This window comes from Carcharhinus amblyrhynchos, chromosome 27, assembly GCF_965287045.1.
Source record: "Carcharhinus amblyrhynchos chromosome 27, sCarAmb.v2.hapA, whole genome shotgun sequence".
NCBI classification, from domain to species: domain Eukaryota; kingdom Metazoa; phylum Chordata; class Chondrichthyes; order Carcharhiniformes; family Carcharhinidae; genus Carcharhinus; species Carcharhinus amblyrhynchos.
Window position 1 is genome coordinate 17,638,103 of NC_137350.1, and position 25,043 is coordinate 17,663,145.

Genomic DNA, 25,043 nt, shown 5'->3' on the forward strand with positions numbered 1-25,043 from the left:
GTTATTAGTGAGTAAGTGCCACATGATAGCACTGTCAATGTCACCTTCCATTACTTTGCTGATGATTGAGAATAGGCTAACATGGCAATAATTAACAGGTTAGGTTTGTTTTTTTTTTGTGGATGGGATATAACTCAGCAATTTTCCACTTTGTTAGTTGTATGTTGATATTGTAGCTACACTGGAACAGGCACAGTTCGACCCGGAGTATAGATCTTCAGTGCTCCAACTGAAATGTTGTCAGGGCTCTTTGCCTTCGCTATATCGAGTGCAATCAGGCATCTCTTGGTATCACATGGAGTGAACCAAGTTCCCTGAGGACTGGCAGTTGTGATGGTGGGGACTGCAGGAGGAGGCACTTACTGTGAAGATGGTGACATCAGCCTTAGCCTTTCTCTTTGCACTTGTGCCATAGCCTCCACTATCACTGAGGATGAGCCTCTTGCCTCCATCCATTGATTGATCTCCTATCACCATTTGGCATATGTGTCTGGATTTGGCATGTTTTAAGATAGATAACAAGAAATACCTTAGTTAACATTGGATTTTCTTGGAAACACTGTGCCACAGTGCACAAAAGCTCATATGGATTTACTGCATCTACTGTAAGATCATTTCTGATCAGGTTTTCTTTGTTGCTAAGTGTTTGCAATTGTTTCTTCTCTCTTACAGAAGACACCACATTTGAAGCTGGGATAAGGGTACAGCTGCACACTCAATCTGAGCCACCATTTGTACATGAGCTGGGATTCGGAGTTGCACCAGGATTCCAAACATTTGTTTCCACTCAAGAACAGCGGGTACGGTATTTCCTCTGATATTCAGCTAAGCTCTTGCATTAAACCTCTGAGTGTTTCATCTTCAGTTGTATTCAAAATATGCAAAATTCTTCTTTTAAAAAGACAGATCTTTCCCACTTGCCTATCTAGATGTCCCCAGTTAGGGGCATTTCCAGTCCTAGTCTCAGTCTACTTCCTAGCCAATGTGGAAGTACCTGATATCTGCTTTTTGCCTTTAGCAACACAACCAAGGCCAGTAGACCAATCACTTATTTTAGCTGTATTCTGGCACCCTATAGCATTGTATTGGGGAACACTCCATGTAATTGCTGTTATATATGCAGAAAATCTTTGAGACGTACATATACAAAAAACAGAATACAACTAGTTTGTACCAAGAAAATGATCCCCACTGAATCTGAATACTAATTTATCAACACCCCCAAATATTTCTCATTTGGTACTGAGATGAAAGTATACAAATGATATAATTGTGTTTATTTTTTATGCTTCAGGAGAATGTTTTAAAGTTCAGTTTTTTCTACAGGTAGTCAGTATGTGCAGAAGGAATATGGCTCAGATGCTGGGAGGCAGGATAATTACTCATTCCAACCTTGCAAGTGGTTATGTTAAGTAGAATTAATGGATTTTTCTTTACTTAAGTTCCCTGGGATTTCAGAGTAGAGTGATTGACAAGTCATGTGATGCTGTGGTTTATGTGCCGTCCCGGATCTGGAGTAGGATGATAAACTCCTTTATAGATTGAGTACTGCACGTAAATCATGGCATCACATGACCTGTCAACAGGTTTTTGCAGGAAGCTGTTGGAGTTTGGCCATTCTGTTTGAAACTTGGAGAGTTTTGCAGGCTTCTGAAAGCTCTATATCTCTCTGAAAATGCGAAGGCTGTCCACATTCATTATATTTCTGATTGCTAACTAAAATGGATTTTAAATCTGTCGGAAGAATGTTGTTTATTTGGAACTGAAAAAGTGATAAGTTAGAAATTAGAGTTCTTTCTTTTCATGCTTAAAGAATCTTCAACTGTTAAAAGTTAAACTGCTTCATTTTGTTAGAGTTATGCTTAACTTTTGTTACAAATGAAACTTGTTTTGATAAAAGGTCTCTAATTTGTCACTGGAATTACTCTTAGAACAAACATCCTTCCCTCACATTTGTGCCAAAATAGAAAAATTGTTGGGGTCTAGTCTGGCAACATAATATACCTTGGGATTCTGATCTGGATGATAAGAGCACAGATGTTTTCCTTTAGATATACGCTTATGTAACCTACTAGACTGATAGCCAATCAAAACTGATGTTTTAAGGGAATTATAAGTCACATTTTGGTTATTCTTTAATGAGATCTGGGTACTGCTAGCAAAGACAGTATTTGTTATCCCATTCCTATTTGCCCTCAAATTGAGTGGCTTGCACATTTCAGAGTGGCAGTTAAGAGTCAACTGCGCTGGAATCTTACCAGACTGGGTAAGGATGGCAAACATTAGTGGACCTGGTGAGTTTTTACAGCAATCAGTGATGGTCACCATGGTCAACATTGCTGAGACTAGCTTTATATCCAGATTTTAGTAATTGAATTTAAATTCCACCAGATGCGATGGTGGGATTTGAGCCTGGGTCCCACAACACCAACCTAGGCCTCTGACTTGCTAGTCCAGATGACATTACTACAACACCATCATGGGTGGCATGGTGGCACAGTGGTATTTTGCTTTTATCTTAATTGGATAGTTCTTTGAATTGGGAAATTGGATAGACTTGGAACAGGCATGATGGCCTCACTTTCCGCTGTGTGATTCTGTGAAATCATTATTGACATCAACTAGCCTCATCAACTGTCTTTAATTTATCTGGATGGAAAACAATAAAGTTGACCCATAGGAAAAGATCGTGGTCTGACAGAAATAGTTACAGATCAGTAGACCAAATCAAGGGAAAGTTCACAGAAACCAGGCAGAATGAATGATGTTTTGTCTTTGACAAAAAGAATAAAAGGTTTTCTGCTATTGAAATTATAAAAATTGTGATAATCTGTGTAGAAAAATATTCAGATTTCCAGTTGCTGACTGGAAGGATTACACAAGATTTCAAATTTTAAGGCTTTCACTGTAAGAATGAAACTAAAAGCACACTGTCTAAACACTATGCAGTGGGCAACATGTACTCTAAACACACAGAGGTTCCTCATTTATCTTTTAAAATGACAGGATAGTCCCCTTAATGATTATATTTTACTCTGTCCTTGAAGTTAATACTTCACTCTTTAGAAGTGGGTCCAAAGCTGTTCTCAGATCCTGACGGCATGTTTTGTCCTTTTCCAATCAGGTAGTTCCTAATTCCTGAAGTGACTTTCATAGAGAGGGATTCCTCTTCCTAGCCAATACCAGGCAAATCTTCCAACCTTGTTTAAACCTTTACAAATTTGGTCTGTTCAATCCGAAAGGCTTTCAAACAAAGATATTTCCAGAGATCACAGTGTTCTTGCTGCTATCCCTCTTTGCATCAGCTCTTGTCCATCGAGTCTGTGTAACTACACCTTCCACCTTCATTCTGCATGGAACAATAGAGAATTACTGCCTCTGTCTCTGTTTTCTATCTCCCTCTCTCTCTTTCACTCTCTGTCTCTGTCTCTCTCTCTCTCCCTCCCTCCCCCGCCCTGCCTCTACGGATTCTTGCAGACTAACCTTGGATTGGATTTTCCAGCCACGCTTGCCCCAAAACCGGAAAATCCCACCTGAAGTCAACGGATCTTTCCATGGTTCATTCCTCACCGGCTATGATTCCCATGGTGGGCAGAATGGGAAAATTCACCCCTTTGTCTTAGAATCAGTTCAGGAAAATTTGCAACCCGATCTGCATTGGCTCCATTGAATTCTTCCCCTCTCAAAGCCCATTTCCATGGTAACATGAATGAAATGGGCTTTGCTCCTTGGTAGAAATACTAATTAGCTACCCTCCATTTCCTCCGCCGCGAACTTCATTCTGTCTTGGAATTAGATAGACAGTTTAAAGTATAACAGTCAACAAAACCCATCATTCCTAATACCACCCTGGGCCTTGAAGGCTAACAATCACCATCATCACAGGTGCCCTGGTCATTGTTTGCAGATATGAATACTTTGCATCTTTTTCCCAGTAAAATAACCTGAGCCTTCTTTAACCTTTAACATTCAAGCTACCCAAGTGTGTTGTGGAGCAGAATTCAAAATATGTTCCATGAGCCTCTTCATTTCCCCATTTTATCCTCAATTCAAGGGACAGCCCCAAAACATAGCAATCTTATAAATTTCAAGTGGGACAGAGTTGAAATTCCGGTTCAAAGTCAATGAGTTTTTTGCCTCTCTCCCAGTTCCCGCGCCGGTTCCCATCGCATGTAGGATATGGGAAATCCTGGCCTACATATTTGTAACAAATGACTATTACCTCCTTATTCTTTAATCCTCCCAAGAAACATTTTTTTCTGTCCCTCCTTTTTAAGTCACACCTCTTCCTTGCAGAATGTAATTTTTGGCCAAATCTTTATCCCCAGAATATTTAGCTACCAGCTTGACTATGTATTTGTACACTTTTGAGTTAAAACATTTCAGGCTCAAACATCTCCACAGGAGTTGAGCACAGAATCTAGGTTCTTAATCTAGAACTCAAGTTCAGTACTTTCTATAAATGAAAGGATCAATAAATATTTCTTTCTCATTTTTATGTATGTCAGTGCTTACACTTTCCTTCCGTAAAGAAATAAAGGGTCAAATCAAGTAGGAGCTTATTGATAATAAACTTTTCTGGTTATTATCTTCAAAGAAGGGAGAAATAACAAAAAGCAATACAGCACGGGAACAGGCCATTCAGCCCACCAAGCTTCTTAATCCTTATTTAGATCCACTACTTATTACCCATACAAGGCTTCTATCCTTCTGTTTGCTTTGCGTTCATATGTCTGTCAAGATACACTTTGAACGTTACCCGCCTCCATCACCTCCATTGACCAGGTTTTCCGGACACCTCTTCGAGAAAAAACTTACCCCCACATCACCCCTAAACTTTCCGCCTTACTTTGAACTTGTGTCCTTTTGTAGTTGACCTTTCCACCCTAAGAAAAAGCCTCTGACTACCCACCCTGTCTATGCTTTTCATAATTTTGTGGCCCTCTATCAAGTCACCCCTCGGCCTTTGTCTTTCCAGTGAAAATAATCTTGAGTTTATCCAGCCTCTCCTCATACCAAAAACCCTCCAGACCAGGCATCATCCTAGTAAACCTTCTTTGCACCCTCTCCAAAATATCCACGTCTTCTGATAATGTGGCGACCAGAACTGCATGCAATATTCTAAGCATAGGCCAGCCAATATTCTATTCAGCTGTGACATAACTTGCCAACTTTTATACTCAATGCCCTGGCTGATGAAAGGAGTATCCTGCATGCCTTTTCAACCATCTTGTCCACCTGCGTTGCTACTTTCAAGGACCTCTCTGCATGTCAATGCCCCTAAGGGTTCTGCCACTTACTATATAATTTGCACTTGAATTTGATCTTCCAAAGTGCATCATCTTGCAATGGCAACCCAAGAGGACAATATCTACAAGGCCAGTCTGACTCTAGTCAGATGAAGATTTATGCTAGGAGCAGATATTTAATATGCTGCAGGACTAATATATTCATTGGGAAAAATGCCAGTTTATTTTCCACTGATTGAGCAATTTAAAAACCTTAACCGTACAGTCAGACCATGGGGACTCCAAAACTTAATGTGGTGTTCAAATTGAAAAATGAATAAACATTTACACGGATGTACAAAAAATTTAAGGCCATTTAATCTGGTCTAAGTACACAGAGTCTTTGGATGACAAATTGTATCTTTCGATGTCTGCTTAAGCTCGTGCTTAAGGAAGTCATTTCCATTCTAATGAATAAGTATCTTGAGATGCAGCATGTGTGCTTTAGTGTACGATTCACTTGCATGTAAACAGAGGGAATGAGCAACATGTGAGAGAATAATTGACAGACTCTGATGTTGGAGGATGAGTAAGAGCAGATTTAGATCAAAGTCAGGAACAGAAAAGTCTTTTCTTGTTTCTGTGCTCATAGCCAGAGGGAAATGAATAGTGCTGCAGAGATCTTCATTATAGGTAGACGATGTTACTTTAGCCTCTCTCTCTGATTTTTCTGCTACAGTAGTTTTTGTTTGGGCAGTAAACTACATATTGGAGCTCTGAAAAGAGTGGTAAGTCATAAGTACACAGCAAGGTTTCCTTTGCCAAGGATATGCATGAATAAATAAGTAAAATTGGTATGACATTTGGGATGTTATACTTTAAAATTGAGTAAGCGGCACATATTCATGCATAGCCGTTTTTACTCAGAAGATGTAAAGCATGGGCAGTGCTACTTGACAGCTTTGGGGCAGCACAGTGGCACAGTGGGGCAGCATGGTAGATCAGTGGGGCAGCACGATGGCACAGTGGTTAGCACTGCTGCCTCACAGCGCCAGGGACCCAGGTTCAATTCTGGACTCAGGTGACCATGTGGAGTTTGCACATTCTCCCTGTGCCTGTGTGCGTTTCCTCCAGGTGCTCCAGTTTCTTCCTACATTCTGAAAGTCGTGCTGGTTAGGCGCATTGGTCATGCTGAATTCTCCCTCAGTCTACCCAAACCTGGAGTGTGGTGACTAAGGGATTTTTATAGTAACTTCATTGCAATGTTAATGTAAGCCTTATTTGTGACACTAATAATAAACTTTAAACTGGATTCACTTGGTGTCAAACAGATGCCTTTTGTTCCACATATAAAGTAACATCAGGGCTTTTCAAGTTCTCTTCACATTATGGAAAGATAGGAGAAAGCTCTAAAATCAAGGAACTTTGAAAGTTTTAATGGTAGTATTGTCTTTCCTCATCTATTCAGAAATCTTTCTTAGATACTTACCTCAGCAAATTCGAAAAACAGACTTTTAAAAAATCTCTCTCTATTAAAAATTTAAAATGATTTCATAATAAATAGAAACAACTGGAGGGAAACAAGAAAGATATTAAGGGCATATTTGAGAACATGATGGCCATATATCAGGCTCGCAGTATGGATAATAAACCAATCTAAAAAATTAAATCGCAGTGAATAATAAAGACACATCTATGAGGAGGAGTGAATTAAAGAGACAACATCCATTGCTGCAAAGAATGATGTAATCCATAGAACCCCTACAGTGCAGGAGGCCTTTCAGCCCATTGATTCTGTACCAACTCTCTGACAGAACAAGCCCAAACCACTCCTTTATCCTCGTCACCCTGTACGTAGCTAATCTACTTAACCTACACATTTTTGGACATTAAGGGGCAATTTAGCATGGCCGATCCATCTAACCTGCTCATCTTTGATCTGTGGGAGGAAACTGGAACACTCGGATGAAACCCACGCAGACACAGGGAGAATGTGCAAACTCCACACAGGCAAGGCTGGAATTGAACCTGGATCCCTGGCGCTGTGAGGGAGCAGTGCTAACGACTGTGCCACCATGCCCGCCAATCTGTTTTAGAAGGGTTCATTCCAGTTTCCTTTCAGAAAATCAGGAATATTCTTGAAGGGTATTTGGAGCATCACCTCAATGTTTCTCTGGCTCTTAGAGGTGGCTAACATAAAGCAGACAGTATCTAACTGCCCCGTCAATTGATTCACTCAGGCATATGGCACAGTATACGGCACAAGGTAAGAGGGGATATAGTGGTTAGACTTCCCTGACCATTCTAACCATTCCACTGCACAGGCCCAGCAATGCTTCCAGCTTCTTTGATTTTAGTTTGATTTGTTTTATTATTGTCACATGTATTGGTATAGAGTGACAAGTATTGTTTCTCATGTGCTGTACAGACAAAGCATGCCATTCATAGAGAAGGAAAGGAGAGACTGCAGAATGTAGTGTTACAGTCATGGCTAGGGTGTAGAGACTGGACCATTAACCTTCCTGCAGGCCGGCAATCTGGCAGTGCAGAAGGGATTGCAGAGGATCTTTTGGCAACGGTGTGTTGCTAAGACTGGGGTTCTTCAGGAAAAGATTGAAAATTACATGGGAATGATATGTTGTTTCTTCTGTGAGGATTTAGATTTAATTCACTCTTTGGATTCAGAAAGGCTTCAATTTGCACGACTTGAGAGACAAGTTCAGCTCTCCGCCTGCATGCCACGTATGGCACCAGCCACACTCCTCAATCGAACAGAAGCTGTAAATGACCAGATCAGTTTGTGAATTTCAGGAAACGCATGCCTGAACTGATTTGGCTTCGCTCAAAATGCTCACAAAGTGAGCGTTGCATTTACCTGGCAGAGATGCTCCATTATTCAATTACCTACAGATTCCGTAAAACACTTATGCTGCATTTTAACATAGGAAAATAGGAATTGTGAATTGAAGTAGTTTAATGGTGTGATTTAAATTGTGCAGCAAATCTACAGGGAGCGAGAGACCGCTATCACTGAACTCAATAAATGAAGAACCATCAGGGCAGTGAAATCAACTTCAGAAAAGTTAATGGGAATATGGAATAACAATATTTTCCCAGCAAGGATTTTTTAAAAACTAATTTATTTATTCATGGGTTGTGGGTCTCTCTTGCTAGGCTAGCTAGCATACGTTGTCCAACCCCAATTGCCCCAGAGAAGGCGGTGGTGATAAGTTGCCTTTTACCGCTGCAGCCCATATGGTGTAGGTACACCTCCAGTGTTAATAGGCAGGGAGTTGCAGGCTTTTGACCCAGTGACAGTGAAGCAATGGTGATTTGGTTTCAAATCAAATGTTCTGCATCATGGAGGGGAACTTGCAAATGATGGAGTTCCCATGCATCTGCTGCCTTTATCCTTCCAGATGGTAGAGGTCATGTGTTTGGAAGGGGCCTTGGTGAATTGCTGCAGCGCATCTTGCAGATGGTACACACTGTTGCCACTGTACATCAGTGGTGGAGGAAGTGAAATTTTAAGATGGTGGATGGGATGCCAATCAACTGGGCTGCTTTTTCCTGGATGGTGTCAAGCTTCTGGAGTCTTGCATTCAACCAAGCAGCTGGAGAATATTCCATCACATGCCTGATTTCTGCTTTATAGGTGATGGACAGAATTTCAGAGTCAGGAGGTGAGTTAGTTTCTGCAGCGTTCCCAATCTCTGCATTGCTCTTGGGGCCACAGTATATATATTGCTGGTTCACTTCAATTTCTGGTCAATGGCAACCCCCAAGATATTGATAATAGGGGATTCAACGGAGGTAGATTCTTTCTTGTTGGAGATGCTCATTGGCTGGTAATTGTGTGGCACAAATGCCACTTGACACTTGTTAGCGTAAGCTGATGAAATTGTTACATTTTTAAATAGTTGCATGGTTGCTTTAAGAGGCAGTCACATGATTTGATGGTAATGTCATTAGGGTGTTGCAAAGGCTGCTGTTTTCGTTTCAGTTGGTATTTTGTACAGGCAACAACTCCTCGGATATATCTGTTCTTAGTTTAAATCTATGTATGTAAACCACATCTTTTTCTTTTTGTTAAAATCTCACAATCCCTAACATAGTTAGGACACTACAGCCAAAACTCTACCGCCTCGCCCGCTATGGAACTGGAGCAGGCGAGAGACCATCAACGGAAATCTCTGTTGACCTCAGACAGGACTTTCTGGTCTCGCCCAAGTGAGGCCATAAAAGCCCATCCAACAAAAAGCAAATTCGTGACAATCAGGATTTGGTTTCATTGAGAACACTGCAAAAAGATCTAAGGTAGGAGAAAAAAACCATTGTGGGTCTTCATACTTCACATATTAGAAGACTGGGGAGAAATAACAACAGAATTAAAGACTGAAGTGCCAGTGCAGGAAGACCAAGTAAAAGAAAAAATCTCCCTACTTAGTTTTGGAAGAGATTTTGTTTTCGATCAGAGAAGGATGAGATTCCAAGCAATAGTTGGCATATTTGAAAAGAAGGGATACTTTGCTACATGGTTGGGGTAGCTTGAAAAGACAATCAAGTGAATGGTCTCTAGGTTTAAAGGGGACTACTGGGATGACAGTAAAAAAGATAAACTGAGCAGTCTTGAGTTGCCGGTGCCTGTAAAACAAATGGTGGGTCAATTAGGATCCATGGGTCTTTTCAATGAAGGAAATAAATAATGGAGCTCCTATGCAGAACATTTTTAGTACTTTGTGTAAGTAAAATTGCAGACGAGTTGCTTGTACCTGCTTTTCTCAGTACAATAGGAAGTAAAACCTTCAATTTGTTCTGTTGCTTAGTTCATCCAGTAAAGCAAGCTGGGAACCAAAACGCTGGATAACTTGGCAAAGATCCTTGCAGAGCATTACTCTCTAAAATCACTGACCATTGTGGAATGGTTCCGGTTCCATAGAAGGAATCAAGTGAAAGGTGGAAGTATTGTTCGGTTTATGGGAGCTTTAAAAAGGCTGGCACTGATTATCGTTCACCATTTGCTTCACCAGAGTTTGAGGAATATCTCAAAGTAAATGGTATTTAGCATATAAAATCCACACCTCATCATCCAACAACCAATGGATTACCTGAAAGATTCATACAATCTTCAAAACATTTTTTTCAAAACTTCAAGACAGCAAGGTTCATTATCATGTTGTGTGAACAGCTTTTTGGCATCTTATGGAAACACTACTCATGTGACTACCCAAAGTTCACCGGCATTACTGCTCTTAAAGAGAAAATTGAGCACTACGTTTGATTTGTTATTACCTCCAAAAATTTCAGAGATAGTAGAACGTCAACAACAATCTCACGTTGCTAGCCGAGAGGTGAGGGCAAAACCACACTCATTTCAACAAGGGGATCAAGTGTTAGTGTGTAATCAAGCCATGAATAAGATATGGATGCCAGCCATATTTTTATCAAAAATAGGCCTGATTTCTTAGTTGAAAGTGAAGTTGAACTCGTTTGACAATGCCATGCTGACTAATTGTCATCTCAAAATGATTTTTCCAAGTCATATCCAGAGGTACCAAATTTTTAGTTCCTAGTGCTGTGAATATTATTATGGAAAATCTAATTGAATCTGAGTTGCCTAATGATTGTGTTTATGGTACTACACCATGTGAGAAAGATGTAGAATTAGTTCTAAGAGAAGAAGTGTCTGCTAGCATTCAAATTCCTACCTCTAGGGTCAAGAACAGTCAAATTCCAGATTTCCATATACAACTAAAGAGGAATAGATGTCCTTCTGATTAACTTTCTTCTTGACTATGTATAATGATTAATGCTGCGTTGTACTGTGTGTAGAGCATTATTGATTCCATGTAGTAATTTGTTGTCATGAACACAAGAGTCAAGAGGAAGGGATGTTATATATTTAAGTAGTTGCATGATTGCTTTAAGAGCCAGTCACATAATTCAGTAGTAATGTAATTAGGGTATTGCACAGGCTGCTATTTTAGTTTCAGTTTTCACTTTATACAGGCAAGGGCTTCTAGAATAAATCTAACATTGGTAGTTTGAATCTAATGTGAAACTGTGTCTTTTTTTATAAAACCTGCAACGTCTAATATATTTAGGACATTGCAGTGATTTTTCCCTCTTCTTTGTTCCGTCACCACTTACCATAGACCCGGTCTAGCAGCTATGTCTTTTAGGGAGTCAGCCAGCTCAGTCAATAGTGGTCCTGTTGAGTGACTCTTAGCGATGGACATTGAAAGCCCCCACCCAGAGAACATTGTGAGTCATTTCCACCTTCAGTGCATCTTCCGATTAGTGTTCAACATGGAGAAGTATTGATTCATCAGCTGAGGGGAGTGGGGTAGTGCTGGAAGCAGTAGGTTGTAATCCAATTGACACTTCCTTGTCCTTGTTTGACCCGATGCCATGAGGCCTCATAGGTTACAGAGTCAATGTCGAGTATTCCTCACAAAACTCAATCCCTCCTATATTGTGCCAACATTACTACTTGTGGATCTGTCATACCTAAGGATAGTGATGATGGTGTCTGGGACGTTGTAGTGAGGTATGGTTCTGTGAGTATGGCTGTAGTTGAGGACAATTCAGAGCCAACCACATTGCTTTGGATCTGGATTCATATATAGACCAGATCAGATGAGAATGGCAGATTTCCTTCCCTGAAGGGGCATCAGTGAACCAGATGGGTTTTTATGATAATTAATTCATGGTCACCACAACTGAGACTAGGTTTGAATTCCAGATTTATTCATTGAATTTAAATTCCACCAGCTGCCATGGTGGGGTTTGAACCCATGAATATTAGGCTGGGTCTCTGCATGAGAAGTCCAGTGGTATTACCACACACCACCATTTCCCAAGGATCATTTCTTCAAAAGTCTAATGAAATTGGCAGTGCAGAAGGAGACCATTCAGCCCATCAAGTCTATACTGACCACAATCCCAGCCAGGCCCTATTCCCATAACCCCACACATTTACCCTCCTAGCCCAACCCCCCAATACTTGGGTCAATTTAGCACGGTCAATCAACCTTACCCGCACATCTTTGGACTACGGGAAGAAATCCAGAGGAAACCTACACAAACACGGGGAGATTGTGCAAACTCCACACAGCGATCCAAGCTGGGAAATAAACTCAGGTCCCTGGCACTGTGAGGCAGCAGTGGTGGCCACCGTGCCACCATAATGCTTCGTATTTGATATGTGGAATTGTGTCAGCTTTTGACTGCTCCTTGTAATTACAAGTCTATCGCGATGATATAATGAGTTATCACTCATGTCTATATTCAGCCTTTGCTGATCTTACATGTGGTGACTAGTGTTTCAACACATGGACATAATTCATCCGCATGATAAAAGAACTCTGGGGCTGTGGCCATAATCATCACCAAAACGAAGAACTATTGTGGTATCAGATTTATTTTGTGTTATTTACATTCCCTTGCTGCAAAGGAGCCCTTTTGTTACTAGAATACCAATATATTAAACTGAAGCATGTGTAGCAAAGTCAGAAGGTTGCTGGCTGTCTGTTTCTGCTGTTCAGTAAACAGTTAAATATCATCAGCAACAGGAGATTGAGACTCAAAATCCCCCATTCATGGCCTGGATCTTCCGAGGAGCAGCAAACAGTGTCACATTGCCTCTGTATCCAGACATTCTCTTGACCCAATGCTGCTTCACATTTCTACTGGGGTCTTCTGAACTCGGCTGCCCCAGGAATGTGAAATGCAGAGACCCTCGGAGAGCTCCAATGGGTCAGAGTAGAATCAAGAGTAGAAAGTCCTCCTTTTCTACAACAGCGGCTACCAAATGGTGAATTTAAGTGGGCAGTCTGAACGTTAGTGAATGAATGTGTGGACGGTGTGAATGAATGGGTAGGTAGGTGAGGTGGGTCAGTTGGGCAGTGGGTAGGTGAGCAAGCTGATAGAGGAGATGGATGAATAGCCAGATGGGTCACTGAGTGGGTAGGTTGGTGAGTAGTCTGGACAAGTCAGGAGGGTAGCCGGCTGTTGAAAGGTACTCAGAATCATAGAATCCTACAGTGCAGCAGGAAGCCACTTGAGTCTGCACTGACCACAATCCCACCCAGACTCTATCCCCGTAACCCCACACACATACCTTATTAGTCCCCACTCAGGTGGTAGTTGGGGGGGGTGGTCAGGTGGATACTATATGTGTCAGGAGGTTAGTCACGTGGGTTGGGAGTATAGTCAGGTCAGATTGGGAGGGCGGTTGGGTTGTTGGAGGGGGCTGGGGGTATGGCTGAGGAGTCAGAAGTATTCTGAGGTGTAGTCGGGGGAGTGTTATGGGGGAGGTTGGTGGGGGAACGGTGTAGTGAATAGCTGTCAGTTGTGTATTTTTCAAGATTTCAGACTAGTTTTTAACTTAACATTTTCTGAGTAACGATTCAGGTAAGTGCATCAGAACTGGCCCAAGTCTCTAACTCTACCTCAGAATCAGAGACACTCACAGAAGGTCACAGGATCAGGTGAATTGCCCATCAGAAATTGAAACTTCCTTGGCAATCCCCACAAAGATCCAGTTGCGGGCCTTCAACAACATTCAGACACTCATCTCTGTCATTCGTCCATTTTCCAATGATCAGGAGACTGGAAGATTTGGCTCTTCTTTTTCATAAAAATACTAGTTTTTATCCACACCAAATGGAAGTTTGACTCTCAGGTGGTGGCTACATGTTCATATTGTTCTCAATCCCATTAAAACAAATGAACAAAAGCCATAGCATGATTAAACAAACAATGAACGAACAGTACACATTGTTGGACATCTTGGAAAATCTCCCATTTAACTTCACTGCAACTCCATACGCAGATGGTTTTAATGAGTGTCTCTGAGTAAGTAATTCTGTAACTGCATTTTTACAGGAACGTGAGTACTGAACACACAGCTAGTCTTGGCATAGACATGTTGCGCTGTTCTATTTTTATCATTTTTATCAAGTCTCCTGTAGGGAGCAATCATAGGATGATAACGAGAACAATAGCAACCACTAGCGACAATTTTACAGCCCGCTAGTTACCCGTAACACCAGTTTTCACCAGTTTGTCCGAGCCCTCCTCCCAGGCCCTGGGGTCTCAGCATTAGAAAAGGCTATTGTTAATATTTCCTTTACCATGGAAATAATTGAAACCAGCACTGTGGATGCCATTCAGGGCCCACAGTCGTAAATTCAGTCTCTTTCTAAGGTGGTGCCACAGAACCGCCTGGCCCTCGATCTCCTGTTAGCTTTCTAAATTCTTCCTTGGTCGGTTCATTAACTGGGAGGATTGGAAGGAGATGGGGGGCTGGGCTGAGGACAAAAGAACGAGGGCGGCAGATAGAACAGATACAGCAAGAGACAAGCTGAATACTACGTACAAGATGATGGGCAAGGCCAGGCTTATAATAAAGTATTTAAGAAGAGTCTTAAAAATATCCCCAAACCGCCCGCCAAGATTAGGGAGCTAGCCCCACCAGTCAAGAGTGTGCGCGGCACTCAATGGCTATTTTTATGTTAATGAGTATCGTAGAATCGAGAGAGGTGTACATATCATTCAGGAGCAATGCGTTTTTTGCATTCAGTTGCTCAGGGCAAACACTTTGACTGATGGGGCTGGCTCCCTAATCTTGGCGGGTGGTTTGGGGATTTTTTTAAGACTCTTCTTAAATACCTTATTATAGGCCTGGCCTTGCCCATCATCTTGTATGTGGTTACTCAGCACGTCTCTTACTGTATCTGTTCTATCTGCTGCCCTTGTTCTTTTGTCCACAGCCCAGCATCCGCCACCCCTCATGCCCCTCAACTTGAAATTGTGTCACCTTGTGACTGACCCTTCAACGAAGAGCAACAGCTGCTCCCTATCCACCTTACCTGCAGCCTTCATAATCTTGTACACCTCGATCAGGTCACCCCTCAGTCTTCCGTACTCCAATGGAAACAGCCCAAGCCTATCCAACCTTTCTTCATAACTTAAATGTTCCATCGCAAGCAGCATCCTGGTGAATCTCCTCTGTATCCACTCTAATGCAATCACATCCTCCCTCTAATGTGGCAACCAGAACCGCACACAGTACTTCAACTGTGCCCTCACCAAAGTTCTGTACAACTCTATAAGTGAGTGTTGTCTGAGGTGGTCTGGTTTTCAATTCTGTCACCCAGTAGCTGAATCTCTGATGGCTTATCTCTAATGCCTCCTATACTGGTATGGAGCTTGCTGGGGGGCCACCTCTGCTTCCCTGCCCATATCTAGTATCCTGTGCTCTCTTCTAATGCAAAAAGAGAAAGAGGTAACCAACGAGTGTGAGGAATAGTGTGTGTTCAGAGAATGGATGGAAACATTTATTGAAGATCATTAATAAGGGATAGTTGTGGCTTTGCATTCCGAAGAGGGTGGTTGATCAAATGGAGCTGTGACAAGATGGCTACAAAGGGAGGGATGGGTGTAACATACAAGGTAAATTGGTATGAGGAATGCTGTGCAGGAGTAGATGGGAAGGCAGAGTGAGGGAGGCTGGGAATGTTCTTGAATGCAGTAGGCCACTCACCTTTCCTGCCCTGATTTGGTCATTAAACTTCTTCTCACACTGATTCCAAGAATGTGACGATGCAACTGCTAACCTCAAACATGGCTTTGGATTTGACCTGCTTAATCTCTGAGGAAGGCCTCCTTCTGTTGACAGGCAACAGAGTCTGCTTACAAGCTGACAGTGTGGGAATTAAGTTACAGCAACCATGGCAGACAGCTCTGTCAGCAAGAATGGAAAGGCTTAAGGTGAAGACAAGGCCTTCAAGAGGTCATTGGTTGTTTAGTCAGAGAAGTGACTAATCTCACCTTGTGTCAGTTTCTTAAACACTATGTTCCCTGCCATGGCCATGGTCACAGGAACCAAAGATAAGTACAAGAACTCATACCATAAACAAGATATGGCAAGATATTCTGCTAATGATGGATTAGAAGGAGACCATTTTCTAATGGATAAGAAAGGACAAAATGCTGTATTATGATTGGTGGACAATGTATGTAAGGATTAGAAAGTTGCTCATTTCTCATTTGTTGTAATGAACAAGAACTGCAATACATCCATATGAATCGACAGAACACCTAGCATGCATCCCACTGCATGTGTGTGTTCCCCGTGTGTGAGTAACAAAGCTTGGAAGTTTGAGTGCTCTCAGTGCATCGTGTTGGTTATACCCGAGTCGATGACAATGACAGCATCTTCTCTAAGGATATGGTTGTCACTAGGTAACCTGGCATTTATTGTCCAAGCCTAATTGCCCTTGAGAAGGTGGTGGTGGGCTGCCATCGGTAAAGCAGATGTGGTGTTAACTTGCAACGTTGTGAGGCCATTGCTGCAGGATGTAAGCTCTATTTAAAGACCTGGACAATGTTTCAAGTCTGATAAGGATGGGGCCCTTTTAATAATTAAGCTGAAATGAATCAACGTGGGGCCTCAGATGAAAAAAGCAATAAAACTGTAAAATGGACAATTGCCATCATGAAGCCACAACCTCAGTGGCTGTGTTAAAAAGCCAATGGCAAGTGTCCTTCTGAAGCTGCCATGGGCTGGCAGCAGATCAATGAGTTACAACCTAGCCCAATATCAGTGGAATGCTGGCCAGAATTGTGTGCTTAGGTCTTTGGAGCAGAGCGTGAACCCAGAACATCCTGCCTCAGGGAAGGTTCTCACTGAGCCAAGGCTGGTACACAGGATTGAGGAGGTCATTAATATGAACTGGTGTTATTGTGAAGCAATGATTGCTGAAACTATTTCACAATTGAAAGCAATGAAAGATATAAGTGTACAGAACAAGAATAAATAGTGCTGCAGACGATGCCTTCTCCCCGAGGGAGGCTTTATATTTTATTATGAGCAATATAGCTCATATGAAGTGTGACGGGAACAAGAATGGATATCACTGTATCTGGGCTGATCAGGGAAGCATCATTTTGTACTGTTAGTGTTGGAGGTTGTGAATCAGAGTCTGGCAATTAAGGGGGGGGGCCAAGGGAGTCTCATCCAGCAGTTGGAGTGTCAGTGGGAGCCCTGAACAACTTCTGTGGGAGAGACCTAACTACACTGAGAGGCCAGCAGGCCATCAGGCACTTAACTGGCCAGCAGTGGATCTTCCGCAGGGTTTATGTTCCAGGGGGCTTGGGGGGAAGGCTCATGTGTCTGAGAGCTACTGACTCATCAGAGGCTGGTAGCTCTGAATGGTGGTCATTGCCGGCAATGCTGCAGGGACTGCACCAGGTATTGTGACTGGAGGCCTGAGCCTCCAACCTCGCCCGCAGCTGCGATTCTCCAGTCCCGCTGCAATGAACAGAGATCTGGCCAAACGCCAAATTCTCCATTCTCGCTGGCAGCAGTGGCAGGGCGTGAATGGCCAGAGAATTCCAGTCTGGACACGGGTAAGAGGGGACGAATAGGGGTCGCAAAGCGGAGCTCACCAGAAGGGCAGGGGACACTGGGGAGGGTGTGGGGTTCGGAGGCAAGTGCAGAGGTTGGCTTTCAGCGCCTGCCCCTCTCCCGATGCTGAGTGCTGGTGAACAAAGGACCCATCCCTATCTCCCTGACAGTGCTGCAGGAAAAAAATACTGGATTTTCTGGGAGGCACAGGAAATTCACACACTCACTAAGCCACCACTAACTTGTGGTGGGCTTAGAGGTAATTGCTGTCAAATGGCTCGTTAATGAGCCTAATCTCATTCTGCTGTGAATGTGAACATTGCACACATTGGCACTTGCATGCTTCCCTAATCCCCGGAGTTTTTCCTATTGACTGACATTTCTGCCAGAATTTTACTGCCTTGCCCTTGTAATATCCTGCCCGACCCCAATGGTGAATGCAGTTCTGTGAGCCTTGGATGAAACCAGCAATTGTTGCCCATCCCTAGTTGCCCTTGCCCAGAGGGCAAGTTGAAAGTCAATCACCTTACTATAGCTCTGGAATCACATGTTGGCCAGGCCAGGTAAGGATGGCAGATTTCCTTCCCTTAAGGACGTTCGTGAACCAGATGGGGTTTTCTGACAATCGATGGCAGTTTCATGGTCATCAGTAAAAGTTAAAAAAGTTTATTTATTAGTCACAAGTAACACTTACACTGTAAGTAACACTGCAATGACTTCCCCTCGTTGCCACATTCCGGTGCCCATTCAGGTCAATGCACTTAACCAGCACGCCTTTCAGACTGTGGGAGTAAACCGGAGCGCCTGGAGAAAACCCATGCAGACATGGGGAGAACGTGCAAATTCCACACAGACAATGACCCAAGCTGGAAACTGAACCCAGGTTCCTGGGATTGTGAGGCAGCAGTGCTAACCACTGTGCCACTGTAGTGTCCATAAATAGCAGGCACCGTAGGGATTCAAACCCGAGATCTCTTGTTTGCTAGACAGGCACTGTAACCAACTAAAAGCCGCAGCACCACAGAGTGTTCATTCAGATTTTTATTATTGAATTCAAATTCTGTCATCTGCCGTTGTGGGATTCAAACCCAGGTCCCCAGAACGTTAGCTCAGTTTCTGGATTAATCGTCTACCACTAGGCCATTACTTCCCCTGATGTAGTAGACTCATCTGCCATCTTCCCTTTTCCAGTGGCCTGGATTAAATTCCACACAGTATTTTTTGTGGTATTGCTGCCTAACAGCTGGACCTGGGTTCGATTCCAGCCTTGGGTGACTGGAGTTTGCACATTCTCCCTGTGTCTGCGTGGGTTTACCTTGGGTGCTCTGGTTTCCTCCCACAGTCCAAAGATGTGCAGGTTAGGTATGGTAAATTGGCCATTATAGATTGCCTCTTAGTGTTCCAAGATATGTAGAGGTTAGGAGGATTCACTGGGCTAATGCATGGAGTTACAGGTTTAAAACGGGAGGTGTGGGAGGGGTGGGGGTGGGAGGGAGAAGGACAGTCGTGGACCTGGTTAAGATATTCTGTCGGAGAGTGGGTGCAGACTAGATGGGCTGAATGGCCTCCTTTTGGACTGGAGGGATTCTATGAACACAGCAGTGTTACTTCAATGATTTTACTTATATCAGAGAGATTAGTCAAATGTGCACAATGTTGAGGCAAGCCACTATTTTGGATGTATTGGAGAGGTGACTCTACCTCCAGATTAGCACAACACAGTAGGTATCGAAGTTGTGTGCCATAGCTCATTCGTGCCCTAGTTAATTTCAGTAAACCCCCAGGATAGTCCTGCTACCCTGTGCAGCATATTCCAATTAGATTACACCAGGTTGGCTTGCCGTGTTGCAAGTCATAACCCGAGGCCGAAACTGAATGTGGTTGGGATGGCGCTGTGCACTCCAAATTCAATTATTTCTGCCAGGTGCCAGATCAGGTTGCTGCATCGCATAACCTCAGGCTGAAGTGTGTATGACCCAATCCATCCGGAGCACTCTGATTGGATTCCGTATGGCAGGCCAACCTATTGTGCTGCAACTATAAACCTCAGGCTACCCATCAGGATGGGGGCGGGGGAAGGGTTGGATGTGCTGCTTATTTTAGTGAAAATAACCGGCACCTCCAGAGAATTTGTACCAGGTTATCATAACCGCATTTAATTTGAGCAAAATCATGGATACTTGAATGTAGCTGAGACAGAGGGGTCAGTGAAAGTGAAAAAGGGATTAGCAAGAAACCAATTGAAACAATTTAACTTAATGTCTAATTCACTCTCATTTTTGATTGCATTTTTCATGCTACGGGCTTATTGGTCTAGTCTGATGCCCTCTTACATATCTTTGATGAGGCGGTACGGTGGCACAGTAGTTAGCACTGCTGCCTCACAGCGCCAGGGACCCGGGTTCGATTCCTGTGCTGAGTCTGCACATCTCGCTGTGTCTGCGTGAGTTTCCTCTGGATGCTCCGGTTTCCTCCCAGATCCAAAGATGTGCAGGTTAAGTTGGTGGCCATGCTCAATTGCCCCTTAGTGGGGAGCAGCAGGGTAAATACAAGGGTTTATGGGGATGGGGCCTGGGTGGGATTGTTGTTGGTACAGGCTCAAAGGGCCGAATGTCCTTCTCCTGCACTGTAGGAATTGATTATTATTGCACTGTCAGTGCAGCCTTCTGACACTTAACATCAGAGGTTGCAATGAGATCAAAAGTGTCCTTTCAGAAAGTCATTGTCGGAAATTGCAATGTGAGCATCTGCATTCAACAGCAAACTGGTGCCTAAAACCCAACCTGAGAGACTTTGCAATTTGATCACTATCATCATCAGAAATGTCCATCCAACCACGTGAGCAGGAATAGTTACCTCAATTATGGCAAAAGTTCAAAGGGTAAGCTCTGTGCAAAAGCAGGAGTGAAGCTTTATGAACACAGAGCAGGATAATGTTCCGATAAAACCTCACTAAAATATTCCGAGAGAGTTTCTTCTCACAGTCCAAAGATATGCAGGTTAAGTGGATTGGCCATGCTAAACTGCCCTTTAGGGCCTGGGTGGGATTGTGGTCAGTGCAGACTCGATGGGCTGAATAGCCTCCTTCTGCATTGTAGGATTCTAAGATTCTAAGAAGCTCAAGCATTGTGCATAATATGCTTGTCAAAAGTTGGTACAGGAAGTCACAGCAAAATTACCTGATTATACGATTATACATTTGGGAGTAATGCCTAGACTATTAAAATAGGGATATAGAGCACAAGCATACTAAACCATGGGTGTACAAAGCGGTGTGCTATACTTTGAGGCTCCCATGTCCACACTGAGTCCACCCCACACATCTAGGCCAACAGGGTAGATTTTGTATCTCTCATTTTCATCAATTGTTTCTCAACTTAATGAAAATGGAAGGCAGGGAAAGACCTGCTGGTTCCTCAGCTCCGCTCTGCCCTGTATTTCCCTATCACCACATTTTCTGGTCATCCCTGGGTCATCTTTTTTGTCAAGAAATTAACCTGAGCTTGTTCATTTTGATTGGCACAGTTCTTTTTTTTAATTTGATTTGATTTATTATTGTCACATATTTAATATACAGTGAAAAGTATTGTTTCTTGCATATTATACAGACAAAGCATACCATTCATAGAGAAGGAAGGGAGAGAATATAATGTTACAGTCATAGCTAGGATGTAGAGAAAGATCAACTTAATATGAGGTAGGTCCATTCAAAAGTCTGACAGATGCAGAGAAGAAGCTGCTCTTGAGTCAGTTGGTATGTGACCTCAGATTTTTGCATCTTTTTCTCAATGGAAGAAAGTGGAAGAGAATGTCTCAGGTGCGTAGGACCCTTGATCATGCTGGTTGCTTTTTAAAAGCATTGGGAAATGCAGACAGAGACAGTGGATGGGAGGCTAGTTTGCATGATGGACTGGGCTTTGTTCAGAACCCTTCGTAGTTTCTTGCGGTCTTGGTCACAGCAGGAGCCATACCAAGAAACATCCGGAAAGGATGCTTTCTATGGTGCATCTGTAAAAGTTGATGACAGTCATAGCAGAAATGCCAAATTTCCTTTGCCTCCTGAGAAAATAAAGGCATTGGTGGGCTTTCTCAACTATAGCATTGATATGGCGGGACCAGGACAGGTTGTTGGGTGATCTGGACATCTAGAAACTTGAAGCTCTCGACCATTTCCACTTCATCCCCATTGGTGTAGACAGGGGCATGTCCCCCACTTCCTGACGTTGAAGAACATCTCATTCATTTTACTGACATTGAGAAAGAGATCAACGTACTATTAAATATTGTACTAATAAATATTAAACATTGTTACTCCAAACTCCATGAGGTGAGTTGTGTTTAAAGTTAAATACATTGAGGAGGTGGGAAGAAGGCAGAGGCACAAAGGTTTGGAAGAGTTTATCAGCTGTTATACAGATAGGTACATGTAGTACTGGTTGATAATTAGTGGCAAACCTGTGGTTCTTTTCTGTTTGTTCTAACGCTTCATAGAATAGAAATGTGACCTAATCAAGGATTTTGTTGGGAAGGTTAATGTCCGTATGTTTATGCTTGCAGCTTATATACCTGCCTCCGCCCTGGGGTGACTGCCAATCTTCAACTGTCAACACTGACTTTTTCCCAAGCTATAGCATCACAGCGTGTAGGATTGACTGTGAAACAAGGTACCTAGTGGAGAACTGCAACTGTCGGATGGTACACATGCCAGGTGAGTAAAGAATGCCCGAGCTCCTACTCTTAGTGTTTTGAGGTCTGCTGGGAGGCATTCTAATGGTCAGGAAGTGAATTTTAAAAGAATAATTGAAATCAATGCACCTTTATTGGCTTTGAGGGTCCTTCTCCTTCCATCAAGGTTATTGTCCATTTTCTGTAGGAGTCAACTACCGATTTGTTTTGCTTCAAAGATTTTGCTCCTTCTCCTCTGAAGATGAGGAGGCGATATCCTAGTGGTGTTATCATTTGGGTATTAATCCAGAAACTCAGCTAATGTTCTGAGGACCCAGGTTCGAATCCCACTGCAGCAGCTGGTGGAATTTGAATTCAGTAAAAAAAATCTGGAATTAAGAATCTACTGATGACTATTAAACCATTGTTGATTGTCGGAAAAAAAAATCTGGTTCACTAATGTCCTTTAGGGAAGGAAATCTGCCGTCCTTACCTGGTCTGGCCTATATGTGACTCCAGAGCCATAGCAATGTGGTTGACTCTCAACTACCTCTTGAAATGGTCTAGCAAGCCATTCAGTTCAAGGGCAACTAGGGATGGGCAATAAATGTTGGCTAGCCAGCAACACCCATGTCCCACAACTTAATAAAAAAAAGATATTGGGTTATGCTGGGGATACAATCCCACAGACACTGATATCTCTTGGATTCTACCTAAGAAATACAAACGGAAGTAGAACATTTAGCCACTCAATTTACACATCAGATATGTGTATTTTTTTCTATATTTACCCTATCAAATCTCTTTATTATTTCAAATGCCTTGATCATATCACTGCTCAATCATCTAAACTCAAAAGTCTCATCTCCATGCTGTATATACGTGTTGTGTGGCACTACAGCTGTGCTAAAGGAAACAGGTTCAGAACAGAACCAGTAGATCCAAACTGGGCATCCATGAGGGGGGAGATCCTTTAATCTCACTGCACAGCAGAACTTTAAAGATTGCACTTATTGTCTGTGGGATTTGATTGTCCCCCAAACAACATGGCCCATCAGCTGTAGCAGAATTGCATTCAACCCCATCTGTAACCTTATGGTCCAATATATTCCTAATCTACCATTGCCACCAAGGTAAGGGGTGATCCTGGTTCAATTAAGTGTGCCAAAGGACACGCCAGGAGCAGAACAAAGCTTACTTAAAAATGAGGTATCAGCCAGGTAAAGCTATAGCACAGGACTATTTGCACACCAAACAGCGATGGCAGCTTGCTGTAGGCAGGGATAAGTGATCCCACAACCAACTGACCAGATCTAAGTTGGGAGCCAAGCATCATAGCTCGAGGATATCACTGCCCAACTATCTCCAGCTGCTTCTTCAATGCCCTTCTATCCACCATAACGTCAAAAGTAGGATGTTTGCTGATGATTATACAATGTGATTGCAACCACTCAGATATGGAAACGGTTTGTGTCATGTAGCCCTGGGCAATAATTGAGTTTGGGCTGAGGAATGGCAAATAACACTGATATCACACACGGGCCAGGCAATGACAGGCTCCAACAAAAGAGAATCCCCCCTTGGCATTCAATGGCAGTGCCAAATTTCCCATCATGGGGGTTACCATTGACCAGAAACTGAACAGGACCAGCTAATATTGTGTCCCCAAGAGCAGGTCAGAAGCTGGAAATTCTGAGGTGAGTAATCCATTTCGTAACTCCCCAAAGACTGTCCACCATCTGCAAAGCACAAGTGAGGGACATCATAGAATGTTGTCTACTTGTCTGGATCAGTGCAGCTTCAACAGCACTCGAGAAATTCAACAGCGCCCAGGATAAAGCAGTCCACTTGATTGACATGCCATCCGCTTCCTTCAACATTCATTCCCTCCACTAATGGTGCACAGTGACAGCTGTGTGTACCATCTAAAAGATGCACTGCAGCAAACTTTCCTTCAACAGTAGCATCCAAGTATGTGCCCTCTTCCACCTAGATAGAAAAGAGCAGCAAACACATAGTAAACCGCCACCTTCAATTACCTCTCCAAGACACACACCACCCTGTAGTGCTGTTCATTCACTGGACCAAAATCCTGGAATTACTTTCCTAACAGCGATGTGGGTATACCTAACCCACATTGACTGCAACACTTCAAGAAGGCAGTTCACTGCCACCTTGTCAAAGGAAATTTGGAATGTGCAACAAGTGATGGCTTTGCCGATGAAACCCACGTCCAGTGAGAGAATATTTTAAAAATCTGACCTGAAAGTTGAACTCTTTAAGACCTGCTTTCATTCTGGCCAAGTCTGGCCAAGATTCTGCACAATGGTTAGATCAATTCTTGACTTTTGAATTCTAACCCCCTCGAGATAAAGATTATCATTCCATTAGCCTTCTGGATACTTTTTACACCCAGGCACTGGTGTTTAGTCACTTCTCTATATAGACACCCAAATCCCATTGCTTCCTAAGATGGGATTTTCCAGCGCTTTCTGCCAGTGGGACATTACAGTATTGCTGGAGGGAACCCCCCCAATGGCGTTCCCTGGTGGTGCAACCAGCGAGCAATACAAATGGCCATTGTCTTTGGCTAGATCGGAAGATCCCACTAGTGACCAATGTCAAGCTGCCTCTGCCATCGAGGGGGAATCCTGAAAATCTCAGCCCGTCTCTCTTCACTAGCAAGAAGATATTCCAGTTCATGTTTCTTGAATCCAAAGTGGATGACCTTATGT

The 25,043-nt window shown here is 42.9% G+C and overlaps 1 protein-coding gene across 3 annotated transcripts in view; it reads left to right on the top strand.

Moving 5' to 3' along the window:
• LOC145359042 (acid-sensing ion channel 2-like) overlaps window positions 1-25,043 on the top strand; it is a 1,204,124-nt gene that overhangs the window by 1,114,065 nt on the left and 65,016 nt on the right. For all 3 annotated transcript variants that reach the window (XM_080213397.1, XM_080213396.1, XM_080213398.1), the window contains 2 exons: window positions 673-800; window positions 22,201-22,351. In XM_080213397.1, coding sequence (XP_080069523.1) covers window positions 673-800; window positions 22,201-22,351 — 279 coding nt within the window. The remainder of the gene's footprint in view (window positions 1-672; window positions 801-22,200; window positions 22,352-25,043) is intronic.